Genomic DNA, 23,298 nt, shown 5'->3' on the forward strand with positions numbered 1-23,298 from the left:
GCATCTAGTTCTAAGTTTGTTCAGATTTTCACTACATTCATAGGTTAACATCTATTTGATACATGTTATTGCACGTGGTGGTATAGAAAACAGAAGAAATATAAGTTCTTAGACTACTATCAGTATTAAATGGCAAGAACCATCCATCATCAGGGCTTTGAGTTACTATCAGCAATACTTTTAACATCTTCAGTTAGTTGTAAATGACAGCTAGATGGATATATCTTGAATCTGTGGCCTACAAGAAAACTTTCGTGTTGCTAAAGGACTGATGAAATATTTAGGATAATTTAACAGACACAAAGGTGAAGTGTAATTTTATTTTTATTAGGAGGCATAAAAGAGGGAATTATCCAATAACTGTGTGACCAGTACCCATCTTAGGAAACATTACCTCTAAATACGATTGACCATTATATCTGATCATTTCAATCTAGAAATCCAATAAAATAACTTGATGTCATCACTACGGTGCAGATCTGGAATATCTCTGAAGCCAGATGTTTTCCTGCTATACAGGAGCAGGATGTTAGGAAAATAACCTTTGCTTTAAAAAATTTTTTTCTTGAAGTAGTGGACCAAATGGCGTCCTCTGGTATCATGGAAATGTGCTAGCCTTGTATGTAGATAAAAACTATTTAGGTCAGAAATGAATGTTAAAGTATCACTGGTAATAAAGACCAGAAACATAGATATCCATAGCTCAAGTAACTGTTGTTGAGAAATCATAACATACACATCGTAAGTGACATGAAAGTAAAGAACAAAACATAAAATACCCTTCAAAGAACTTCGAAGCTTATTGAGGAGACGAGTTACGTGAATTTGGGGAAATGGTCATTTATTTACCAGAACTGTTAGCTTGATATAAAACCAGTGTATCCAAGATCAGAGGAGGAAAATTCACTGTGGACTTGACTAGTCAGAATTGCATTTTCAGAGGAGATGAAACTTAAGCCAGTCACAAAAGAATGGAAAGGAAAAGAGCATTTCAGAAAGAGGGAATTACATCATATAATTCAAAAGCCACATATATTTGATCAGGAAGTATACATTTTACTTGCCTATAGCTATGTCTAAGCACTAGAAATTTCCTACCACTCAGAAAAAGTGATGTAGAGACCAGCTCAGGTAGAACCCTCACTTTTCCGAATGACTCAGGTATCAGTTTGGGAATTAATTGGCCTTTCTTCTCAGTATCTTCATCTGGTCCTTTCTTGCCTTTGAGTCACAGGAGTTGTATTATTTGCAAATCAGGGCTGTGAATGGCAAATGAGCTACCTGTGCTAGTGTATGAACAGAACTAATATTGAACATAAAAGTTAGTTAAATTATGTCATAATACCAGCTGATGTAGTTACAGGCCTGGATTATTGGAGAACAAATAATTTCCTGATTAGAAGTTATAACAGGAGCTGCTGGTACCAAATAATTTTAAACACAGAGGATCTGATAAATATACAAGCAAACTAGTATCTAGCAAAGATGATCACAACTAATATTGATAAATTTTCAACCTCGGGACACTTTAAACCATATCAGAACCACGAAGAATCCAGATAAATGGAAATAAAAATTTAGGCACCTCAATCAAAGGTAAAGATCAACAGTCAAGCAGTTTGAGATATAGTCCTATCTGCTGTTCTAATTAGCCATCACTTACCCTTCTTGAGCTTCAGTTCCTCATCTGTAAAACAGGGTAATGATTTCTGCCTACATAATGAGGTGATAATAGAGACTGAATGAGATAAAGGATGTGAAAAGCATCTATAAAGGCAGGTGTAGGGTGAGCCAAGGATTTGGATTTTGGAGAACAGCGGAACACAGCTAAGCAATTGCTCTGGCGGAAAACCAAAAATTGATTGTATAATTTTAGAAATTATATGCATACGGATATTTCCTAAGTGTTCTTCAGGACACTTGTATTTTTTTTTTTTCATTTGCTGTTGTTGGCATAAAAAAGCAAAAGAAAAAAGAAAGCTGTAAGGTCTTTGTAGCATACCTAAATCTGTCAGAACGAAAAAAATTTTTTTATCATATTTTTCCATTAGTGTAGGCACGGACTTGATACAACATAATACAATGCATTGGAGTGCTCCAGCTGTCATTGTGCCATTTGATCCTCACAACAATCCCCTAAAAAGTAACTTGTTTTAATCTCTGTGTTAGAAACAAGAAAGGGTAAGTGACTTACCTAAGGTCACACAGTGGTAGGGCTTGGACTTGAAACCATTTGTCTTCATTCTATACACCGTGCATTGTTGCACACTGAAGGGTGCTTATTTCTTATGGCTTGATATTTAGGAACCTATAGGGAATATTTTAAACTTATTAATTATTTTTGCTATGGTAGTATAATAAGCCTAGTACTGGCATTCTGGAGGTATGTTTACTAATAGTTTATCACTGAATTAATTAGGACTCGTGTGTGCAAGTAATAGAAACCTATCTCTAAATAACTCAGACAGAAGATAATTTATTGACTCACACAATAGGAAAGTCCAAAAGGTGAACCTCATTTATCTGGATCCTGTCGACTGAGAGAGGGAGAAAAGTGTCACATTTCCCCATCTCTCAGCTCAGCTTTATGGTATGATGGCTTCCTTCTCAGGTAGATCCTCCATGTGGTTGAGAGTGATCCCATAGCAACCCCAGGCTTACATGCTACTAATTGTTCATGATCTCTGAATGGAAGAGTATCTCTCAGTAGCCATAGAGTCTCAGAAATGGCTATGCTTCAATCTCGTGATACATTAGGAACAATCACGCAGTCACCACGGAGCCTGGCTCTGACTAGCCATGTAGAAGATGGAGAGCCCCTCCAGGTTAGAGGCAGGAAGCTCCTGCAGGGAAAAGATACTAGGCTAAAAACAAACCCCAAAGCATTAACAGATATCCATTATAAAAATAGGTTTTGGGGGATGAGGGGTGGGGGGAGGGCGTTTTGTGAATCAAGGTATGATTTGAAAATTGAGAGAAAATTTGAGGAAAAGTTAACTTAGCAAATGTTATACATAAAAATAGAAATAGTAAAATGAAATTTTGAAAGAAAATAATAAAAGCTAACACTTTTACATTTGCACTGCTTTAAACACTGCATATATGAACTCATTTAATCATCCCGAACCTTTGAGTAGATATTGTTATTGTTTCCATTTTAAAGAGGAGACAATGTAGGCATAGAGGGTTAGGTTAAGTAGCTTGCTCTGGTTGGGCCCAGCTACAAATCTTGTCAGCTGACTCCAAGGTAGATGCTCTTATCCACTGCTTTTATGGTCTCTTGATTAACCTTCTGGTGAATTTAGCCATACTATCATATTAAAGTTGTAATATGCCTTCACTAGCTTAGAACTGAAGTAGCCACACAATTTTTAATAATGTCCAAAAATCCAGGGAAACGGGGTCATGTTGTGATAAAGACCTGAGTTGAGAGTTTTTCCACTTAGAGTCTGGGGGACCTCATCCAAGTTCCTTATTCTCTTAAGTCTCAGTTTTATTGTCTGAAATATGGTGATACAAATTCCTAACTTACTGGGTTATGTTAAGTATTAAATGAGATTGCACAGGAAAGCGTTCAACAAATAGACTGACATTACTATATTAGCTTAAATATATTGAACACTTTATATTTCCCAATCACTTTATGTGATCTATATGTCTATCTGTATATTTGCATTTAGTTATATATACCACACACACATATATAACTACAATTATATAAGCTTACATATGTAACTAAACACATATTTCATTAGTTCTATATAGTAATATAAAACTAAGTACTTCCATTATATATAGTCATACATATGTAACTAAATAAGAATGAATGTGTACAATAAAACACTCTGAAATGAATTACATGATTACAGATAGGGGCACAAGAAGAGACTAGGTAGGTTATCGTGGAGGGGAAGTTGAGAAATATTCCACCTCATTCTCAGGTTGTGTCATGTGTCCCACTTTGTATCATTTCATCACTGCAACTTATCTGGATTTTCATTTGACATCATCCAATTTATTCATTACTTCCCTTAAGTAATTAAACAGGGCCTCACTCTCAACACCAGTTTTATCTCATACTAAGCTAAGGTTAGCCCTCAGCATATCCATGCTGTGATCTTTCTCAGTTCCTTAAATATTTACTTGGTTTGGCAAATTTACTTTATCTTATGGGAAGGGAAACCCATTATCATGTAAACATTTTTTAGCTAACCAGATAAAACTAAGGAAATTATATCTTCCAATATATACCCTCCCTTTCATTGCAGTTTTAAGAGTTCTGAAAGAACAAGAGAGGCCATGTTATCCTTTACGTTTGTTGCATCTAGTACATCATAAGGGTAAATCCCTGGTGGACATCACAAAAACAAAAACAAAAACAAACAGAAAATTGCAACCAAGACTCAGGCTATGATTTAAGAATGACTTAAAAAGTAGGTACCGGGGTATAGAGCTTAGTAATGGGAAATGGAAAAACTAGCTAATAGACAGAATATAGGCATGTTTGCAAGATAGAAGATTTCTAATAATTTTGCCAAAGAACCTTCTTGATTATGGCTCATTTTAAACAACCAGTCATTTCTAGCTCTTGATCTATAGCAGGCATGTTTAAACTTTGGAGGAACTAGTTTAAAATAGAGATTCTTAGGCTCTACTCTCATAAACTGCCATCTTGAGCTGGAAATGTAAGAAAAACATGGATCACACTTTGAAAAACACTGCTCGAGGGCCTTGGTTCATTAGGAAGGAATTATTTAAAGTTATATTCAGGAACCTCTGGAAGGCCTAACAACTGAACATGCTCTAAAAAAAATTTAAACTGAATTCTTAGTATTCAAATAGATAAATTATAAAATTCCTCTCTCATTAGTAACACTTTTTTTTTTGCATTCACATCATCTTCTTTATCAGATATTTAATGTCAGAGCACGTAATTTGTTCAAAACGTCGAATGTATTCAATAGAGATTGCCATGAAAATAGCAAGGGAAAAAGAAGAAGCACATGCTGCTTTTGTCAAGCAGAAAGAAGAAAAAATATATAAACTCCAGGAAATACAAAAAGTTGAACAATAAAGAAATAACTAACATATGTGTCATGATTTCAAGCAATTAAAGAAATGTAGAAAAAGAATCCTTTTAACACTTGAAAATTCTCCTTTGAACAGGCATAGATTTAGAAATTTGACATTATAAGTTATAGGCTATGGGAGAATATGTATTACAATCCTATAGTTCTTCATTTAACAATAGTTATATATGTTATTCCACATATTGCTTGTTAATTTTATTTTAGTTTTTAACTCATGAATCATTGAATTTTTAAAAGTAAATAATAAAGTTTTTCATAAGCAAAGCAGAGCTCAAAATTTGTTTAGGATTCTATGTAACTGCATAAACTGTTTATACATTTAGCCTCAGTAATGTGTCATAATCATCATCATCATCATCATCATCATCATCTAAATTATACTTAACATTTGTAATTAGCTAATAAGATACAAGTTAAGCAGATGCAATTTCATGGACATGGGAAGTTCTCCTATTAAATCATACAATGTGATAGTGGAATTGTAGACCTGAATACTAACTATTATAAATAAATTTATCACAAAATTATACTGACCATAGGCAACATGATTTTAATTATAAAAATGTAAATAATCTTGTTCATACCTATAATTGACCATATTTCTCTTCCTCTTCCAGCTATCCCATTAGACCCTTTTCCTTTTCATACTACCTTGAAGTATACTGAACCGAAAATTTCAAACAATTTCTTCTACAAAACAGGCTTTCCGTCAGAAAACTTCCATGAAGTGCTAGCCCAGTGCCTGACAGATTATAAGTGGGAGTGGTCAGAGAATTGGTCAGGACAGCTATATGAGTCCTAACTTCCAGAGTTCACATGGGGTTCTTCCCAGGTGAATGGACTGAGTTATACACATTTGCCTGTAAGATTTAATACATGATTTAATCATGAGTTAATACTTTTGAGTAAATATCAGCACATGTGTGTGTATGTGTGTGTGTGTGTACACACACATATATGTATCCTATATTGTGTATCAGGCATTGTTCTACAAGGGTGGCCACTACATCAATATAACTAACTTGAGAGAACGAAGAGGACAATAAGATAGAGAAAACTGAAATGAAATGATTCATTTTTCTTAAGGAGAGGGAATCAGTTTTTTGTCTTACTTTTTTCAGGTAGTTCTTTTCAAACTATCTGGATAAAGGACCAATTTTATTTTATTTTAATTTTCAAACATATAACAAAATATAATAAAAGTGTTACAGCAATGTCAAAATGCTATAAAAATTTCCAAAGACTTACTCTCACTTTCTTTACTTATTTCATCACAAACCAATAAACAGTTAACATGCTGATATGAATCCACAAACCACTCTTTGAGCAGCACTGGTTTAAAGTTACTGAATCAAACATAAAAGATACTGTGTTTATTATTTAAAGGTATAGAGGTAATCACAAGAAATTGTTTTAAATAATTAAAAGGGGTCATCCCTGGAGAGCAGGTTTAATAATGAGATGAGATCTTTTTATTTTTTATTTTGAACCCTTCTTCCTGATTGTTTCGATCCTTTTACCAGGTACATGATACTTTTATTAAGAAAGTCATAAGAATGATCTAAAGTACATAGAAAGAAAGAAGGCTTCAGGAATTAATGGAGTACAACCTTTTGTATAACTAATTCTTTCATGCCTAGTCTAAAAGTTGTCTAGATTTTTAAACATACAATTAAGAAATATAATATTCTATATATGAATGCTATTCGCCGAAGAGCTAGCGGGTTATATTTCCTTTTCTATAACATTGGTCCTTGCATCGCGCCTGAGCAGATGAAGAAGGCGTAATCTTAAATCTCTAAACCTATCTACGCACACACAAAGGAGAATTTTCAAGTGGGAAAGTCAAATGATTTCTCTTTTCCTACATTTCTTTAGTTGCTCAAGATCATAATACATCTCTTAAATTTTCTTTTTTATGTATGACTTTATTATACAGGCCTTATTTTCCCAAGAACTTATCCTTAGAGGAAGAAAGGAAGTGGCACAGATAACCAAGTGACGTGGATTGAATAGCTGGTAAAGTGAGATATAATTTGCTTCAGTGCAAGTCATCTTACTAGGAGAATGATGACAAATCTACAGCGATGAGAACGCATTTGTTAGAATAAAAGTTCATTTCCATCATCAAATTGAATTGATGTGTTCAATTAGAGACACATGGTAAATTTGAGGAAGGTTAGTAATAGACCATGAAGATCACCTGAGAAATTACTGTTTTTTCCTTCTGAGTTTTGATATTCCTTTATATGCCATTAGGGAGGCAAGCAGGCAGTAATCAACACAGAGGCAACCTCGGAAATTGTCTCACAATGAGCCCCGACCCCTGCAGACAGAGATCATTTTCTGTGTTCACAGGTGAAGTCTGAGGAAGCACCTATTCTCAAGTCACCTGCTGTGATGTTACTGCTCAGCTTCAGAGCCACATGGTTAGTTTGTATTATCAAGAATTAAGATCAGACACGAAGCCTTGACATACCATGTATAAAAAAAGGGAAAAGAAAGAAAATGCCCTTGCATTAATCCTGTAGCTTGTCTTTAGTTCAAAGTTACAGATTGTGATGATGCACCAGCACCAGTGACACAGGTTTTTTTTTTTTTTTCCCACTCATGCGCTTCCACAGTCTCAATAGTAGTATTTCTGCCTCTTGTTTCCCTGATCAGCACAGCTTATAAGTTATTCTTCCAGTTGGTCTTAATCCTCTGCTGACATTTATGTACAGTATAGAATATATGGCATCTTTAGGCATAGAATGGCTATGATAATACACCAAGAAATTTATCAAAGCATCTAAATTTTATTTTGAAAGCAGTTTTGCCATTCAATGTGGTAAATTCAAATAAAATTGGTCACAAATGTGTTTTTCCCCCAGAAATTGGAGATGAAAAATACAGCCAGTACAAACACAAAGCAAAGCTAAATAAAAGCCTAGCACCATTACCACATGGTATGTTTTCAAAATCCAACAGTGTTCCAGAACACTAAACACTTAAGTTGGAAGTAGCACTTTGCCATGAAAAGAAACCAGCTGTAGGTCCCTCTTTCACTCCATATTGTTCAAAACAAAAAATAACCTCATTGAAAATAAGTCTCAGATAGATGAAACCCAGAAATCCAATGGTATGAGAAACAAAAGAAAGACAATTGTCATTTTAATAATTAAACTGTGTTTGTAACAGCTTATGAGCCTTGCAGAACTAGCAAGCCTGCTGAATATTAATGAATAGATTGATTTGTCAACATATTAGCACCACTGTCAGACATAACAGCATGGAGGAGATTCGAGGGGACTAGCCAGTGAACTGCTTAAAAATGCTTGACTGGGTGCCAGGAAATTCTATCACAGTTGATAAACTAAAGTGAATTATGTGTGTCAGAACTTTCACTGGGGTTTAGCGTTTTGAAAGATCTCTACTTGAAATTCAGGAATTATTTGTGTTTAATTTTTAAAAAAGAATGTGCATTTTGTTCAGTGATGAGGAACTTAAAAATTATGAGCCAAAGACATACAATGATTTAAATAATATCTAGTAGTAGAATGAATTTTTAAATATATATATGTATATATGTATATTTCATATTTTAGACTCCAAATGAGTAAATGTCTGAAAATATCTCCCACAGGGAAGACATAATAGTTTATTTTGATAGCAAATAAAATATAATTAATGAGATTTTCTCTAACAAATAATTTGTAGAGAGAAACTGATCAAAGAAGTTTAGCAAGAACATTGGCATCATAAGTGCTCAAAAATTGGCTATTTATTTACCCCCCAAATTGAAATGTTTTCTATATATACCAATTATAAAATTAAAATTTCATTTCCGAAGATATATCATAGTTGAGTTCAAATATGACATCTGAATATACGTAGAGATGTCAGGGTAGAGGAACAACAAAGTTTAAACATTCTGTACGTTTGCTTTCTTCCACAATGACAACACAGAATAATATTTCAAAATAAAGGATGTGAAAAATCTTATCTAATCCCTATACTGCTTTGCGGTACCAATCCACGAACCTGTTATACAGAATATTCTTAAATTGCTCCAGTAATAGAAAATACACAATTTCATGAAGAGCCCTGTTTCTTCTTAACTTGAACCTAGCACAATGAGCCAAATGTCTCCGTTTATACTCACTGGTAGAACTAGCGCAGTCCTTTTTCCAAATAAATGCTTATCTCAGAGGTTTGAAAGCAGCCATCATATCACCATCATATCACCTTGAGCCTTCTCTTTTCCTGGGCAGTTTTTCCTTCAGCCTCCTGTTCACTAGTCCAAACACTCCCTTCTTTGTTTATGTTTGTTGTTGTTGTTGTCGTTGTTGTCGTTGTTTTAATCAAGCCTCAAAACTGCTCAGACTCAAGGTTTAATGAGTCTAAGAGTAAAGTAATGTCACTACTCTCCTTATTATAGAGAACACATTTCTTTCAGCATGAGATAAAATAACAATCGATTTGGGGACAATTAGTAGATTCATGTTGAGTTTACTATGGATTTAGAGCAATGAGTTATTTCTCATGCATTTGTTGATAAGCCAGGTTTTCTAGTTCAATATTTAGACCTCTTTCAAGGGGTGGGGAAGTGGGACCTAAAAAGAAGATTTAGTTTAATTTGTTCCTGTTAAATGTTATCTTACCAGTATGCCCCATAGCTCCAGACCATAGTTGTTTTGGAACTTATTTGTGAAATGGAACTTGTTTGCTCTTTCTTTCTGTTGCTATCTTCTGAGCAGAAGCTATCCTGAAATCCTTCTATGTCTTCATTCCAGAATACTAAACAAGATGGGGCTGAGGACCAATACCTTTCTCTATGATACCTTTCTGTGTTTACATCCATCTACTCAGGGGACCTTTGGACAATATTAAATCAGTTATTAATGACATTGAATATTCTCAAAGCCCTAGCCCCTTGCTACCCAAAATGTGGTCTAAGACTCCACTTAAGAGGCAATAAAATACAGACACTCAGATCCCACCCCTGAACTACGGAATCAGAATCTTCACTTTAAGATCCTGGCATTATCCATATGCCTGTGAAAGTTTGAAGAGCACGGCTTAGCACAATCATTCTCAACCCTAACTGCACATATTAGAAACGTCTGAGGCAATTCTGAAATAACGATGCCTCCCCTAAAGATTTTCACTTAAGATTTTCACTTAACCTTTGACTTGAGTATCAGCATTTAAAAAAAACAAAAACCTCTTCAGATGACATCAATGTACTGTGAAAATGAAAGAAAAATCCACCCCAAACATCATTAGAATAATATAAATATATTTTGATTTTTACTTTAAATTTTGAATCAATTTGGCATCGGTTGGGAGCTGCTGTATGCTGTTTTTAAACAATTTAGGATTTCCAGAATTGTGGTGCTGGTCTTCAAAAGGCAATGAAATTGAATGTAAAGCAAAGGAGTAACTGTTGACAGAACAGCTTCCTACTGAGGAAAGAACTGAAAAGACATCAACTTGAGTCTCTCATGGTCTTGCATTTCATTGGATGGTAGGAATTGGCTCAGGAACTACTGGGACGATGAAGTCCAGTGGCGTTGTTTGCTGCAGGCAGCCTCTGGTTTCAGCCCCTGAGAGGAGTGTCCCAATTAGTGTTGCCGGGCAACTACTTGCTAGGTTGAGAGTTGGAATGTGAAGCGTTGCAAAACGATTTTTAAAATAAACATACAACTTACCATCAGCATGAAGCAAACCAACAACAAAAGTACTGGGCACTATACTGTGATGGGCAGTGATGTAGAATGGAAAAGGAAGAAAATAGAAGGCAGAGAACTCAGTAGTTGATAGATGATGGCTTCTTCACTAGAGTGATAGTTCTTATCTGGTTTCTAATTGGAAAATTTGTCCCTGGATAATTCTTGTGTGGACACAAGACAGTATGAAAAAATAAAAAGTACTATGTTTGGACAAAACAGGTCAGCCTTAGGGGGTTTCACAGGTGATTTCTCTTCTATAAAATAAACACTGTAAAACAAACATGTTCTGTATTGCAGATACTCTCAGCTTTATTCTGATTTTCTCATAGAAGTCACTGATGCTATGATCTGTTACATTTTGTAGAGTTGTGATATTTTTAGCCAAAATACACAAACCATGTGCACATAATGTGGATATTAAAACTTTGAGCAGGGAAAATGGCTATTTAAATTTCTAACTAATGTATTCAATCTACCAAGTGCTATTTATATTTAGCAAGCATTTTTCTAATGCATTAAATGATAAATTTTATTTTAAATATTTATGAAACTTATATGCAAAAGTGAATACGCAATCTGTGTGACCTTAAAGGAACTAAAATTCAGTAGGGAAAATGGGGGTAGCCAGGCATGTACTCAAATAGTAAAAGATGAGACATGGAAGATGACTGAGAGGTGTGACCTAAGGGACCTATTATATATTCAAATATATCCAGTTCTCTTCTTGTTGGAGGATTTTCTCCAAGCTTTGGATGTCATTTATTTTAGCCATAGCAATGATACATACAAACGAATCTTCTACAGACACAGCATCGGTTGTATCCATACATGTGGTACTTCCACAATTTCAATAATAATTCAGTATTTTGATACCAGAAGAAAGTGGAATCTGTAAAAATGACACTGTGATGGAACATTTCATATTAAAATGTAAAGCCCTTTAGTGCCTGCATATACCTTTTAATTTTAATTTCATTCAGATATACTTATGGACCTGGAAAACAGGCTACATAGATCTTCAGCTATCCCAACATCTGCTAAAGGACTCATTTTGGTAAAAGAAAATGTCTGATAAAATTTTCTCTTCACTTTTCTGACATTTCAGTCTCTCAACTGAGGGGGCAATGAGAGAAATTGCTATACAGGAAGTTAGGGAGAAAGTAACTGTATTAGCCAAGAATTTACTGTAGCAAAAAAAGAAACTTAAACTTCAAAAAACAGATTTTTTTTTCTTCTTAATTTATAGGAAACATTAGTGTGAATCCATCCATGGCTGGAGATATTTTAGAAAGCACAAAATTTTTTGCTCATGAGGGATACAGGATTCTTTAAAAATGAAAAGTTTGAACTGTACAATTGTTTAAAATATTTCAATAAGGAGGAAAAAGGAAAGAATAACCACATTGGCCCAATATGAACATCTGAGGTGTTTAGAGAGCTTGGGCTTAAAACTCTTTATAAATAATATGGAATGAAGGGATTGAGTTTAAAGATGAATAAGAGGACAGAAAGAACTCTCAGAATAATATTAAAAAGGCTAACTCCCAGACTAAATGGGCAGGTACAATCAGAAAATAATTCTACCATTCTATGAAAAAGTTGCCATCATACTTTCTGCAAAGAGAAAGGAGGAACCAGCCACTGCCTATTTTGCTCCTATTTTCTTCAGAGAGAGAGGGGGCGAAAGTATTCAAACAGACAATAAGGGGAGGAGGTGTGAAACAAAAAGTATAACCCAAATGAATAGAAAATTCTCATTTTCTGCACACTTTGGCCCTAGTCCAACCCCAGCTGTTTAAAATGACATCTGCTTAGTGCCCCCAAACTGCAAAGAAACCAGCACTGTGTTGCAATAATCCTCACCTCATGAAAGGCAGGTATTTGGATATATACATTTTGCTATATCTGTGGAAGGACGTACAGGGTACCAGGAATTTCTGAGTTGTTTTCTGCTTCTCCAAATATCCCTCCCTCATGGGCTCCAGAACCTTGTGAAGCTCCAGGGAACCAAGAGCTTCTGCATTCCTCTCCCCTCCCCCAGGCACTAGCATCCTGTTGAGCTGCTGTGCCAGCATATGCAACTTTTCCTTCTGACTGCCTATTCTGCTGCAGTCCTCTCCTTTACTTCCTGTTTCCCACTGCCAGGCCATGCTCCCATTCTCCTTTGCTTTACTTTTCAGAGAAATTCGCAGAATGGCCCGACTTTGTATCTGTCTTTCCCATTGTTACTCCCTTTCCCTCTTCCCAATGCCACAGTTTGAAAGGCATGCCTTGCCACATTCCCTCTAGATCCAAATTCTGACTCTTGATTTGCATTTCGGAAATGGAATTGAGACCCCATTTGGACGTCTTTGTCAGCTCGCTTCTGGGACTGCTGTGGCTACTCCAGTTTTACTAGTCCTTTTGCTCCTGTGCTACTGGCTCTCCACTGCCTTGGGGCGGATCCTTTACACACACATGGGTGTTCTCTGTGGGGAGCTGGACCTGAGGGGAATGGAGAGATCAAAAGAGAAAACTCGATGGCAACTATGAGGTACCATACTGGACATGCTGCATATTGAAGAAGCTAACAGAGGAGCTCTTAGAACCATTGTAATTAAAAAAAAAAAAAAAAAATCGTAGATAAAATGAGAGAGATGCCAGGATACTTAACACAGGCCAGAGTTTCTGAATTTCTGAAAGGAGGAAGGACAGATTCTGAAATCATTCAGCGAAAAACAACATTTATCCTTGACAAAATCCTAGAATTCGTGATTGAATAGTTTGCAAACACTGAGAAAACAAATCCTGGTATTTAGAAGTAAATGACTAAAAGTCAATATTACTCAATATTGGTTTATATAGAATCTATTATTCTAGAATCATTGTATTTTTTTCTTAAAAAGGATTGGCAGACTATTAGAATGAAAAATACCAAAGATTGATGTGCCTTGATCATAATAAAACATTTGCAAAAGTCTCCCACAATTGAAGATGATAACTTATGGACTGGATGGGTAACTCCTAGGAGGAAACATTGCTTGGTAGTCAGCCTATTCAAAGAATAATTAATAGGCATGACAGTTGGGAATATGATCTGTGATAGAGTCATGAGACCCTATATTTAAGCCTTCTTCTGAAAAAAAGGTTCCTAATAACTTGATTAATGCATAGCAAATAGGTTAGTCAGTTTGGACGTTGTGAAAAACCAAGAGAAATAACCCCTATGATAGGAGGAGATTACATCACATTGAGAATTGTATTTGCTGACATGTTGAGCTAAAGTCACAGAGATATACATATATACATATATACATATATATCCCTGCATGTAAATAATATATATATCCATATATGTGTGTGTATGTGTATGTATATATATTCATGCATTTAAATACATAAAAGTATGGTAAAAGCATAACTAAAAAGAATTTAATGTTCATTATTGGAAATGTTTTTAAATTAATTTTTGACGTTCTCATTAGTTAATAATAATAAGTCAGTGCAATGACCTGGCTACTGTATGCCATAGTGTTTAAGAGTATGGGCTTCGAGGCAGCCCCCATTTCAACCTCACCTCTGTTACCTAGATGCTTTCCGATTTCAACCAAGTTACATAACCTTTGAAGCCTCAGTTTTTCCTATTATATAAAATGGAGATTAAAATAATAAGTACTGTCACAGAATTATGAGGACTACCTAAAAATAAGAATGTACCATTTTTGAAAAGGAAAACCCTAAATCATAGGCCATATGAATAATGTCTTTATGTTCAAGTTAATTTTGCTGGCAGTTAATTTTGAGGAAAATTCTGGTCAATAATGAACAGGGACATTGAAAATCAGCTAGTGAATTTTAAAATAAGGGTGCACAGGAAGACGTGGGCATCTGGAGGACAACCGAAGGTGAGGTTAAGGTGAATCACTGTCACCAAGATTTGAGGAACTGTCATACAGAATAGAGTCAAGTTTTCCATTGCATCTAGAACATAAATGGGATTAATGTGGATACGTTATAAAAAGACAACTTTGGACACAATGTAGGAGAAAAGAATTTTTGTCATCAGTATCATGAGATACAATTGACATAGAAAGAGATCAGACCGCTGGAAATAGCCGCTAGGACCCTAACTAGTTATATTTCAGGAATACTAAAGAGCACATTTTTTTCCTTTGAGTAGGATATTAATTAAAGGTCAAAGATTTAAAATAGTGCATTTTGTCATTGCACGTGTGCATGCACACGTATATTTTGCCTTTGCAACTAGATTGGGAGCTTTTCAGGAGGCCAGATTATTTTTTTTTTAATTCTGTAAATAATTGCCAACAGTAACTCCTTAGGGAAGATTTGGCGAATGAACAGATGAATGAGTGATTGATACATACAGGTGAGGAACACTGCCAATAAAGAAAACAGTGTAAAAAAAAAATACTTTAGAATTTCTTTTTAGAATGTGTTTAATGAAAGACATTCACAGGGTATATTTAATGCTGGATTGTGTTAGACTTAATTAATAAAAAGAACGCTTTAAGAGTTCCAGAAACAGTGACAGGTAAATGGAACTTTCAAACACTAATGATGCACCTATTTTCTCAGTAACGCCAGGTTCCCAACACTTAACTCCAGGTTCCAACATTTAATAGTAATTATTTCTGTTTTCTGCTGCAAGAGCCAGAAAATATATTTGTACATACACAACTGTACACAAACACATATTTACACACACACATAAACGTATTCCCTCTAATTCTCTCTTTGGATCCTAAACTATTTTCTCTTGGAGGTACTCGTCATTACTTTGCTGAGCTTATTCAGGTCACATGGGCACGGTGCCTATAGTCAGACTTGTGGTTGTATGCTTCATTCAGTGGAACAGTTTTTTCACCTTCACAAATTCCATTTTCTTCAAACACTTCTACTTTCCCCTCTGGCAGTATTTCCCTCCCCATTAGGCTGTATGGTTCACTGTTGGGGCCCATTTGGGCACAGACCAGACCTTTTGTTGAGTTACTGTACTCCTACCTTCCTAATTATAGAATTCAAAGCAGAATGAGTGAATTAATAACATGTATTTATTCCCTGCAGTGTCTGGGGAAGTGCAGTGCCGTGGCATGCTTACAGTAGCACATAGGCTCCCCCTTCACCCCTCATCCTCCATTTTTGCTCTGTGACTTCACAGCAGCAAGAATGGAAGGTGCACTTTACTCACCAGTGAGTAAATCATGTGAATGGATGTTTTAAAGCACATGCCCAATACACAGTTCACCCAGAGAACTATACTTTCAAAAGCTCCAAGAGAACACACGTTTGGAATTTGAAATTGTACTAACTACTGTGTTTCCTAAGGTATCCCAGTTAAGGCAAGGGTGTATAGGCTAGACGGCATTTAAATGTGTGCTATTACGTTTATTTTCTCCAATCAAAGAATTCTTAGGTGTTGATTCTACAGCCCTTTCATGCAGGCAAACACTGGAATATTAGTATGAGAGGGACACAATTCTAGATTACCAAAAGACTGTAGCAGTCATTTCTCTTGCCTGATAATGAGAAGGATTCTGATTCATTCTGATTGAATGAAGTGATCTTTGTTCCAGGTGGCCTCTGAACTCTTGTGACAGTCTGTTTTTTCAGGTCCATACAGGCTGATGTAGACCAAACAATAGAGTCAAAGTCACCTGTTTCAGGACTTGTCAGTTGGGGAAGTTGAGGAATTAATTCACTTTTTTTTTTTTTTTAACATTGCAAGAGACAAAAGTATTTTCCTGGTGGACCATTGGTTTTTAGGTTACGAGTTTATCATGAGTCCTGGCCCATATTATGCTTTATATTTTTCCTTTTAAATATAATATCCAGATGTCTGTCCTTTAATTCAAGACTATGAAACCCATTATGTGTGTTCAAACTTTAAGCACATAACAAAATTAGTAAATGCTTTCTCTTTGAAATTATTTTTATCCTGCCATTAGTGTAAGATATATTTAAATGGTGTATTTTAAAATAAAATTTCTGCTTTAGAAACATATCTTAAAGACTAAACCAAGAAATTCAGATCATACTCACACTTACAATAGACTCAAACGTCTTCCTCCACAATTGTTTCCAGTTTCATGTTTCAGCACTGAAAATAAAATGAAAGCCAAGGTTTTAGAATTCTCAAGACAAATTTTCATCAGGTTCCAGTGCTCGTTATCGTTAATAACTGTGAAATAAACTATACATGAATTATATGTTTCATATTTGTCATTTATTTTTACCAATAATTTAAATTTTTTTCAGCCATTGATCTTATCAATAATTTGCTGCAAGTAAAAATGAGAAAGCGCTATAGCGTGGATAAGACTTTGAGTCACCCTTGGCTACAGGTAAAAATTAATTATTGGATATTTTCTGTCAGATGAGCTTCTAATTATTTGTAAGATCTTGAGAGTGTATGTAAAAATATATATTTTTTTTATTTTTAAACTATAATTCTAACATCAGTTTATTTGGATTAATAAAAATTTAGTGTTTCTAAACCTCTCTGCCAGGAAAAGTTGAAAGGGGAGAAACACCATACACTCACAAACACACACACACACACTCTTGCACACACAAAACCAAAAACAAACAAATGAAAAAATCTAAGAGTTATAACAAAGCTCTAAGCACCAGCTTTCAGATGCATCTATATTTACACTCATGATAAATGTCCAAGTAGATACCTATCTGCTCATATACTGTATTCATTTGCAATCATATTTTTAAAGCCTTGACTAATATTCATGGAACAAATGCATGGCAAATATAAAGTATATGCATGAGTGTTTGCTTTCTTTTAAATATTATTATTTTCACATTGAACTTAAAGTTTACAAAAATGGCACTCTGAAATACTGAAGGATTTTTTGTAGTCATTAAATCTCAAAGGAATACCAAGATTTTTAATTCCTCTACTGCAAACATTTATTGCCCACCATATAAACAGTGTGCATTTGCAGAGTTTAGGCAAATAGAAAATCTTTGGTGCTGATGCTGTCAACTTTAGGGTGCCTAATGGAAGACACAGTACTGTTACAGTGGAAGGGAAAAGGGTAACTCATCGGTTGTGGGAACTGGCAGCATATGAAACAGTGTTTTCATGAGTTTTAATCATCTCTATGGTAATATTTTGGAATTTCTTCATAGGATTATCAGACCTGGTTAGATTTACGAGAGCTGGAATGCAAAATCGGGGAACGCTACATCACCCATGAAAGCGATGACTTGAGGTGGGAGCAGTACGCCGGCGAGCAGGGGCTGCAGTACCCCACACACCTGATCAACCCAAGTGCTAGTCACAGTGACAGTACCGAGACTGAAGAAACAGAGATGAAAGCCCTTAGTGAGCGTGTCAGCATCCTCTGAGTTCCATCCCCTATAATCTGTCAAAACACTGTGGAATTAATAAATACATACGGTCAGGTTTAACATTTGCCTTGCAGAACTGCCATTATTTTCTGTCAGATGAGAACAAAGCTGTTAAACTGTTAGCACTGTTGATGTATCTGAGATGCCAAGACAAATCAACAGAAGCATTTCTATTTTGTGTGACCAACTGTGTTGTATTAACAAAAGTTCCCTGAAACACTAAACTTGTTATTGTGAATGATTCATGTTATATTTAATGCATTAAACCTGTCTCCACTGTGCCTTTGCAAATTGATGTTTTTCTTACTGGAGCCTCAATTTGGTAAGAGCCTACAGAACCTGTCCATGAAATAGTTTTGTTCTGTGCATCCCATCGGTGTTGTCATTATAAGCAAACTCTTGAAGAGTAGATTATTACCAGTGTTCTATGAACAACTCCAAAACTCATGTGGAAAAATGAACAATGGAGGATGGGGGAAGGGATATACAATTTTAAGTCACAAATGCATGAGCATTTAACTTTATAGTTTCAAATCCTTAACCTGCCTGGTGTGCCTCAGTATATTTAAACTCAAGTAAATACTCCTTGGCACACCTACTACTCTTCAGCCTAAATGCCTTAGAAATGTAAACTGCCATATATAGCAGGTATATTTCCCCATTTCTTACAATACCGTGCTGTACTATGGAAAATCAGCAACTAAGCAACATTTTGCCTTTGTGTATTTTTCAATAATAACAAATAAATATTCTTGTCAAAATATATGTTCCTCTGACTGAATTATTTTCATTTATAGTTCACACTAGTGTGTTCAGGCCAATTAGGAGCAGAGATATCTGCTCAAAATGGAGAAAAATTCTGATAGTCTAGAATTTAGCTTTATCTACTCTGAAGGCATAAAATATGTTTTCAAGTGTAGTGAAACCTTTCCATCTTGCATGTCACCTAGTTTCAAAAAAGAAAAGAAAGCTTTCAAAGAGAGAAATGACCAAATCCAAACAGGATACTTAGAGGCATAAGTAAGAATATTGCAAATAGCAGTCTCAATGTAGTTTCCTGATTTAGTCAGTATAAGCCAGGGATGTATTAGAATAATAGCTCGAGTTTCTATTTTATCTAATTAGAAGGTTCTGAATGAACTACAAAAACATATAAAGACTGGAAAATAATTCCTAAAGAGAAAGGCAACTGAAGTGAAGTTCTGTAGCCTGAGGAAGAGAAGATTTAATAGATTTTAGGTGTGTGGAGTAGGTAATGTAGATAACGTGGGCCGTGTTTCTTTATAGAAAGATGACAACGAATTATGTATTACTGTTACTGTATAACAAAAAATTGTAATGACTGGAAGAATTTTACAGATTTTGTGAGATAATAGACTATTAAGTATGTTAAGACTACAAGTAATATTACACTTTGAGAAATGGGGGGGGGAATAGTTGATTTCCCAATAGTTACTCACCAATTTGTATTATTATTCTTATTCTGAGGGATTCGAAATTTATTCTGTGCCAGTCTCGGGACACCATTCACACTTTTTAAGCAGAAAAGTAAGCAACATCAACAAGTTAACTGCCAGCAAGACAGAGTCTGGATTGAAGCCAAAACTCCAGCTTAACTATTATATTAACACATGTGGGATGATAAAGACTTAAACTAAATAAAGCAGTAATAAATAGGAAGGTAGATTAAGAGATACATATAAGAGATGTTAATAGATGGACTCAATGGGCCTTGGTGACCGATTGAATGTGGAATTTAAAGGAGTCCAGAATGAATTCTGGGTTTTGGCTTGAATGATTGATGGAACTATTAATCTAAAGTCATTATAGCCTTAGGATAAGGTCATGTTCGAACATGTTGAATATGAAGTTTCTACAGAACACCAAGTTTGAGATATCCTGAAGATATACAGATATGTATCTGAAGTTTAGGGAAGAATTCTGGAGTTGAGAAAGTACAGACTTGGAAGTCAAAAGCCCACAATATGTTGAATAGAATGACAGACCCTTGGGAATAGAATGAAAAAGAATATGTATGATCTTAGGACACAAACCTGAGAAGTATTAATCTAGAAGCTTCAGTCAGAATAAAAGGAAAATTGGAAAGGAATGTTCAAAGGTAGAATTAAATGGAGAAATATTAAAGAAGCGAAGAGAAGGAGTAAGTTTAAGAATGAAGTAGGAACAGTAAAAATACTATGAACAGAGAATGATTTCTGCCTGTGGAACAGCCTTGCCAACTATTCCAGCAATTTGTAACGAGCATAAATCTGCTACAGAGCAGCCCTGTCAGAAGGACCCTTGTGTGGCATTGCTGTTGACACAACCTACCATGCAGTGTCACTAAGGACAGAAAAAAGAAAGCAACTGTCAATGTCCAGAAAAAAGTGGGCCACTAAAAGTCATGCTGTTTTTTTTTTGTTTTGTTTTTGGGTTTTTTGGGGTTTTTTTTGTTTGTTTTTTTGGTCCATATCAGCTACACACCATCGGTAGAGTTGTCCAGAATTTACATTGGTGGTATATCGTACTATTAAATGACATGGGCAGGTCAGCAGTCTACATTTAATCCAAGAGATAGATGAACATTCTTGATATAGAAGTATCTTCTGATTCTGACAGAACAAGAGAAATGACAAGCATATTTTAGGGAGGATGTGTTCTCTGTCATTGTCATAGAGGCAACATTCCTTAAATAATGATATTAATAGCTCACTCAGATGCATAAAAATCGCCACCAGACTCTATATATCCTGAACCACCAGAACACTACTCTTGCCTTTGGCCTGAGTAAGAGGACAGGACTGAGAAAAATACTGGGATGAGTAATAATTTTGATATGCTCATTATCCTTAAGAAAAAGATGATCTTTGCCATTAGTGAATAGAAACTATGTTGAGAAGTATATGGGCAGTGATTGTATCGTATGTGTAAAGTAAGTACTACAATGAGAATAAGAAAACCATCTATCTCCTCTCGACATCTATTACTCAGTCAATGTTAAGTTTGACTGCCTATGAGAAATGATTATGTTTTGCATAGAGTTTGTTTAGACCTCTTTTAAGGAACCAAATACCGGTTTATCTGAAGGTACAATAAAGTTCATGGAGAAGGGCCGAATGCTTTTACTAAAAGAGAACAACCTCGCTCAGCTTTTTCAAACCGCCCGAAACTGTTCTCACCCCACCCCCTTGCCCGGTTAACTCCTACTCAGACCCACCCCACCAGAGACAGTCTTCATCGAAAACCTTTTTATCTTGAGTGTGTATCGCACTTTCCTGTTTCTTTTTCATGCCTTATATTTTTGTTCTTGTTAAAAACTGAGTTTTTAACTAATATATTGTAGCAGCTCTGTATTTTGACCCTTATCCATCCTCCTAGCATGGTCGTTGTTTTTGCTGTTTGTTTAGTAACTTCCCAGGATGAGTTCTCTAGAATCTGTCTCTCCACCACCCCCCTCCCACCCGCCAAACTATGCAGCTTCTGATGTCCCAGCTCAGTTTTAGTTTGCCTTTTTTAATTTTTATTTCTAAGCCTGGCTTCTTAGAGGCCACCTCTGGGACAGCATAAATTAGTGGTCAGACAATGATAGTTCAGAGATGGTGTTTAAGCGCCTTAGGCCAATAAGGCTCCTATCCTTTGCTGATGGATCTGAGTGTCCCCCAGGTTCAAGCAGTTAGTAAATTTCTTTCCCTCAGATGCTTTCACTGTCTGTATGTGCAAGGACTTACACACAACCCAGTGAAGAGTAGGTGCCTAAGACTCAGCCTCTTCTGAGTGTGTATACAACTTCGTTCATACTTGTACCCTTTCAGCCACCAGGGATATGTGGAAACTTTTTCTGTATCACCCTCTTAAATTTCTGGTGGTTCTACCAGTCTGTTTATTATCCCAATTAGTATTGTAACCTCGAGATAGCTGTAATGCTGCCCTTCCATAATTGTTCATCACTGAGATGGCTATTGTTTTTGACAATAACCTTGGATATGGTTTTTTCCATGTTCTGCTCCAAGTCAGGTCAGCTCCCTCTATCAGTAAGGCTCCTAGTTTTTCCCAGCCTTCTCCACCCTAGAACTACCTTATCTCAGGGTTAAGGGGATAGGGGAGGATAGCAGCAGGCTAAAAGGCCACAGACTCCCATTGTTCTTACTAAGGTTTAGTAGTTTTTCCTGAATAAAATTCATTGTATGCTCTTGGCCAATTTCCAAAGTCCTAAAATGTTTGTTTTGGAAAATTTGGCCAGTTATATAAAGGTTTACTAAGCTGCTCACTCCACTGTTCTGGAGGTTCCCAGAGATGATATTAACCTTATGGTAAGAATAGTCATAGGACATTAGACAAACACCTTGAAAATGTATATAATCTATTATAAATAAAAAGAGATAAATTAGGAGAAAATATTCAGAGAATTCCAAATTTTCTCATTTATTCAGATTTCTCATGATGAGCTACTAAATTATTAGGTAGTTAAATTTTAATTATTTTATGAAAGCTAAACATCTTATTTAAAATTTTTATTTAACCCATTTCTCCCTCTTTCGGGCTCTGAGTATTTAAACAGGATTATTCCCTGTACCCTAGTGGGTAAAAAAATTCCCTATCTCCACAACAAGGTATGAGTGGGTGTGGGTGTGGCTCACACGAGCCCTCAAACTCTTAGCTAACTGTCGTTAACAGCAGTATGCCTCTTGAGAATGTGCCAGTGTTTTTCCACACACAGAAATTTGGCACTACTAGAAACTATTCTGAATGTTTCCTCAGCATCTTGAGATTCTTTGCTCCTTTGTCTTTTTGGTTTCACTTGTTTCTCTTTCTCCCAGCTCTAATTTTTCTTGCAGGCTCAGAGAAAGAATTTTTTTTTTAAATCTACCTGACTCTTATGATTCTTTCTTGCTTCTTTCAGAGAGAGTCCACCCCGCACCGCCCCCCCAAGTGTCTTTACTCCATTTGGCATCTACCAACAAATTACCCTTTGACTTAAAACAAGCTCTGCTTCCCACCCTCAACAAAAGATTATAAACAAACCAAATTGGACCTTACTTCTTTTAGCAAACATCTGATTTCTATCCTTTCTCTGGCAAATTCCTCACTTTTTTCCCCCCTTTGGCTTCTATGTTTATTTCCTATGGTAT

At 35.6% G+C, this 23,298-nt stretch overlaps 1 protein-coding gene across 3 annotated transcripts in view; it reads left to right on the plus strand.

Annotated features, from left to right (window-relative positions):
- PRKD1 (protein kinase D1) overlaps positions 1-18,460 on the plus strand; it is a 272,127-nt gene extending 253,667 nt beyond the window's left edge. For all 3 annotated transcript variants that reach the window (XM_036218275.1, XM_016123597.2, XM_036218274.1), the window contains 2 exons: positions 17,060-17,145; positions 17,948-18,460. In XM_036218275.1, the coding sequence (XP_036074168.1) occupies positions 17,060-17,145; positions 17,948-18,166 (305 nt within the window). In that variant the 3' untranslated portion in view covers positions 18,167-18,460. The remainder of the gene's footprint in view (positions 1-17,059; positions 17,146-17,947) is intronic.
- Positions 18,461-23,298: the final 4,838 nt, after the last annotated feature.

The sequence above is a fragment of the Rousettus aegyptiacus genome, unplaced genomic scaffold (genome assembly GCF_014176215.1).
Source record: "Rousettus aegyptiacus isolate mRouAeg1 unplaced genomic scaffold, mRouAeg1.p scaffold_m13_p_3, whole genome shotgun sequence".
In the NCBI taxonomy this organism is placed as follows: Eukaryota; Metazoa; Chordata; class Mammalia; order Chiroptera; family Pteropodidae; genus Rousettus; species Rousettus aegyptiacus.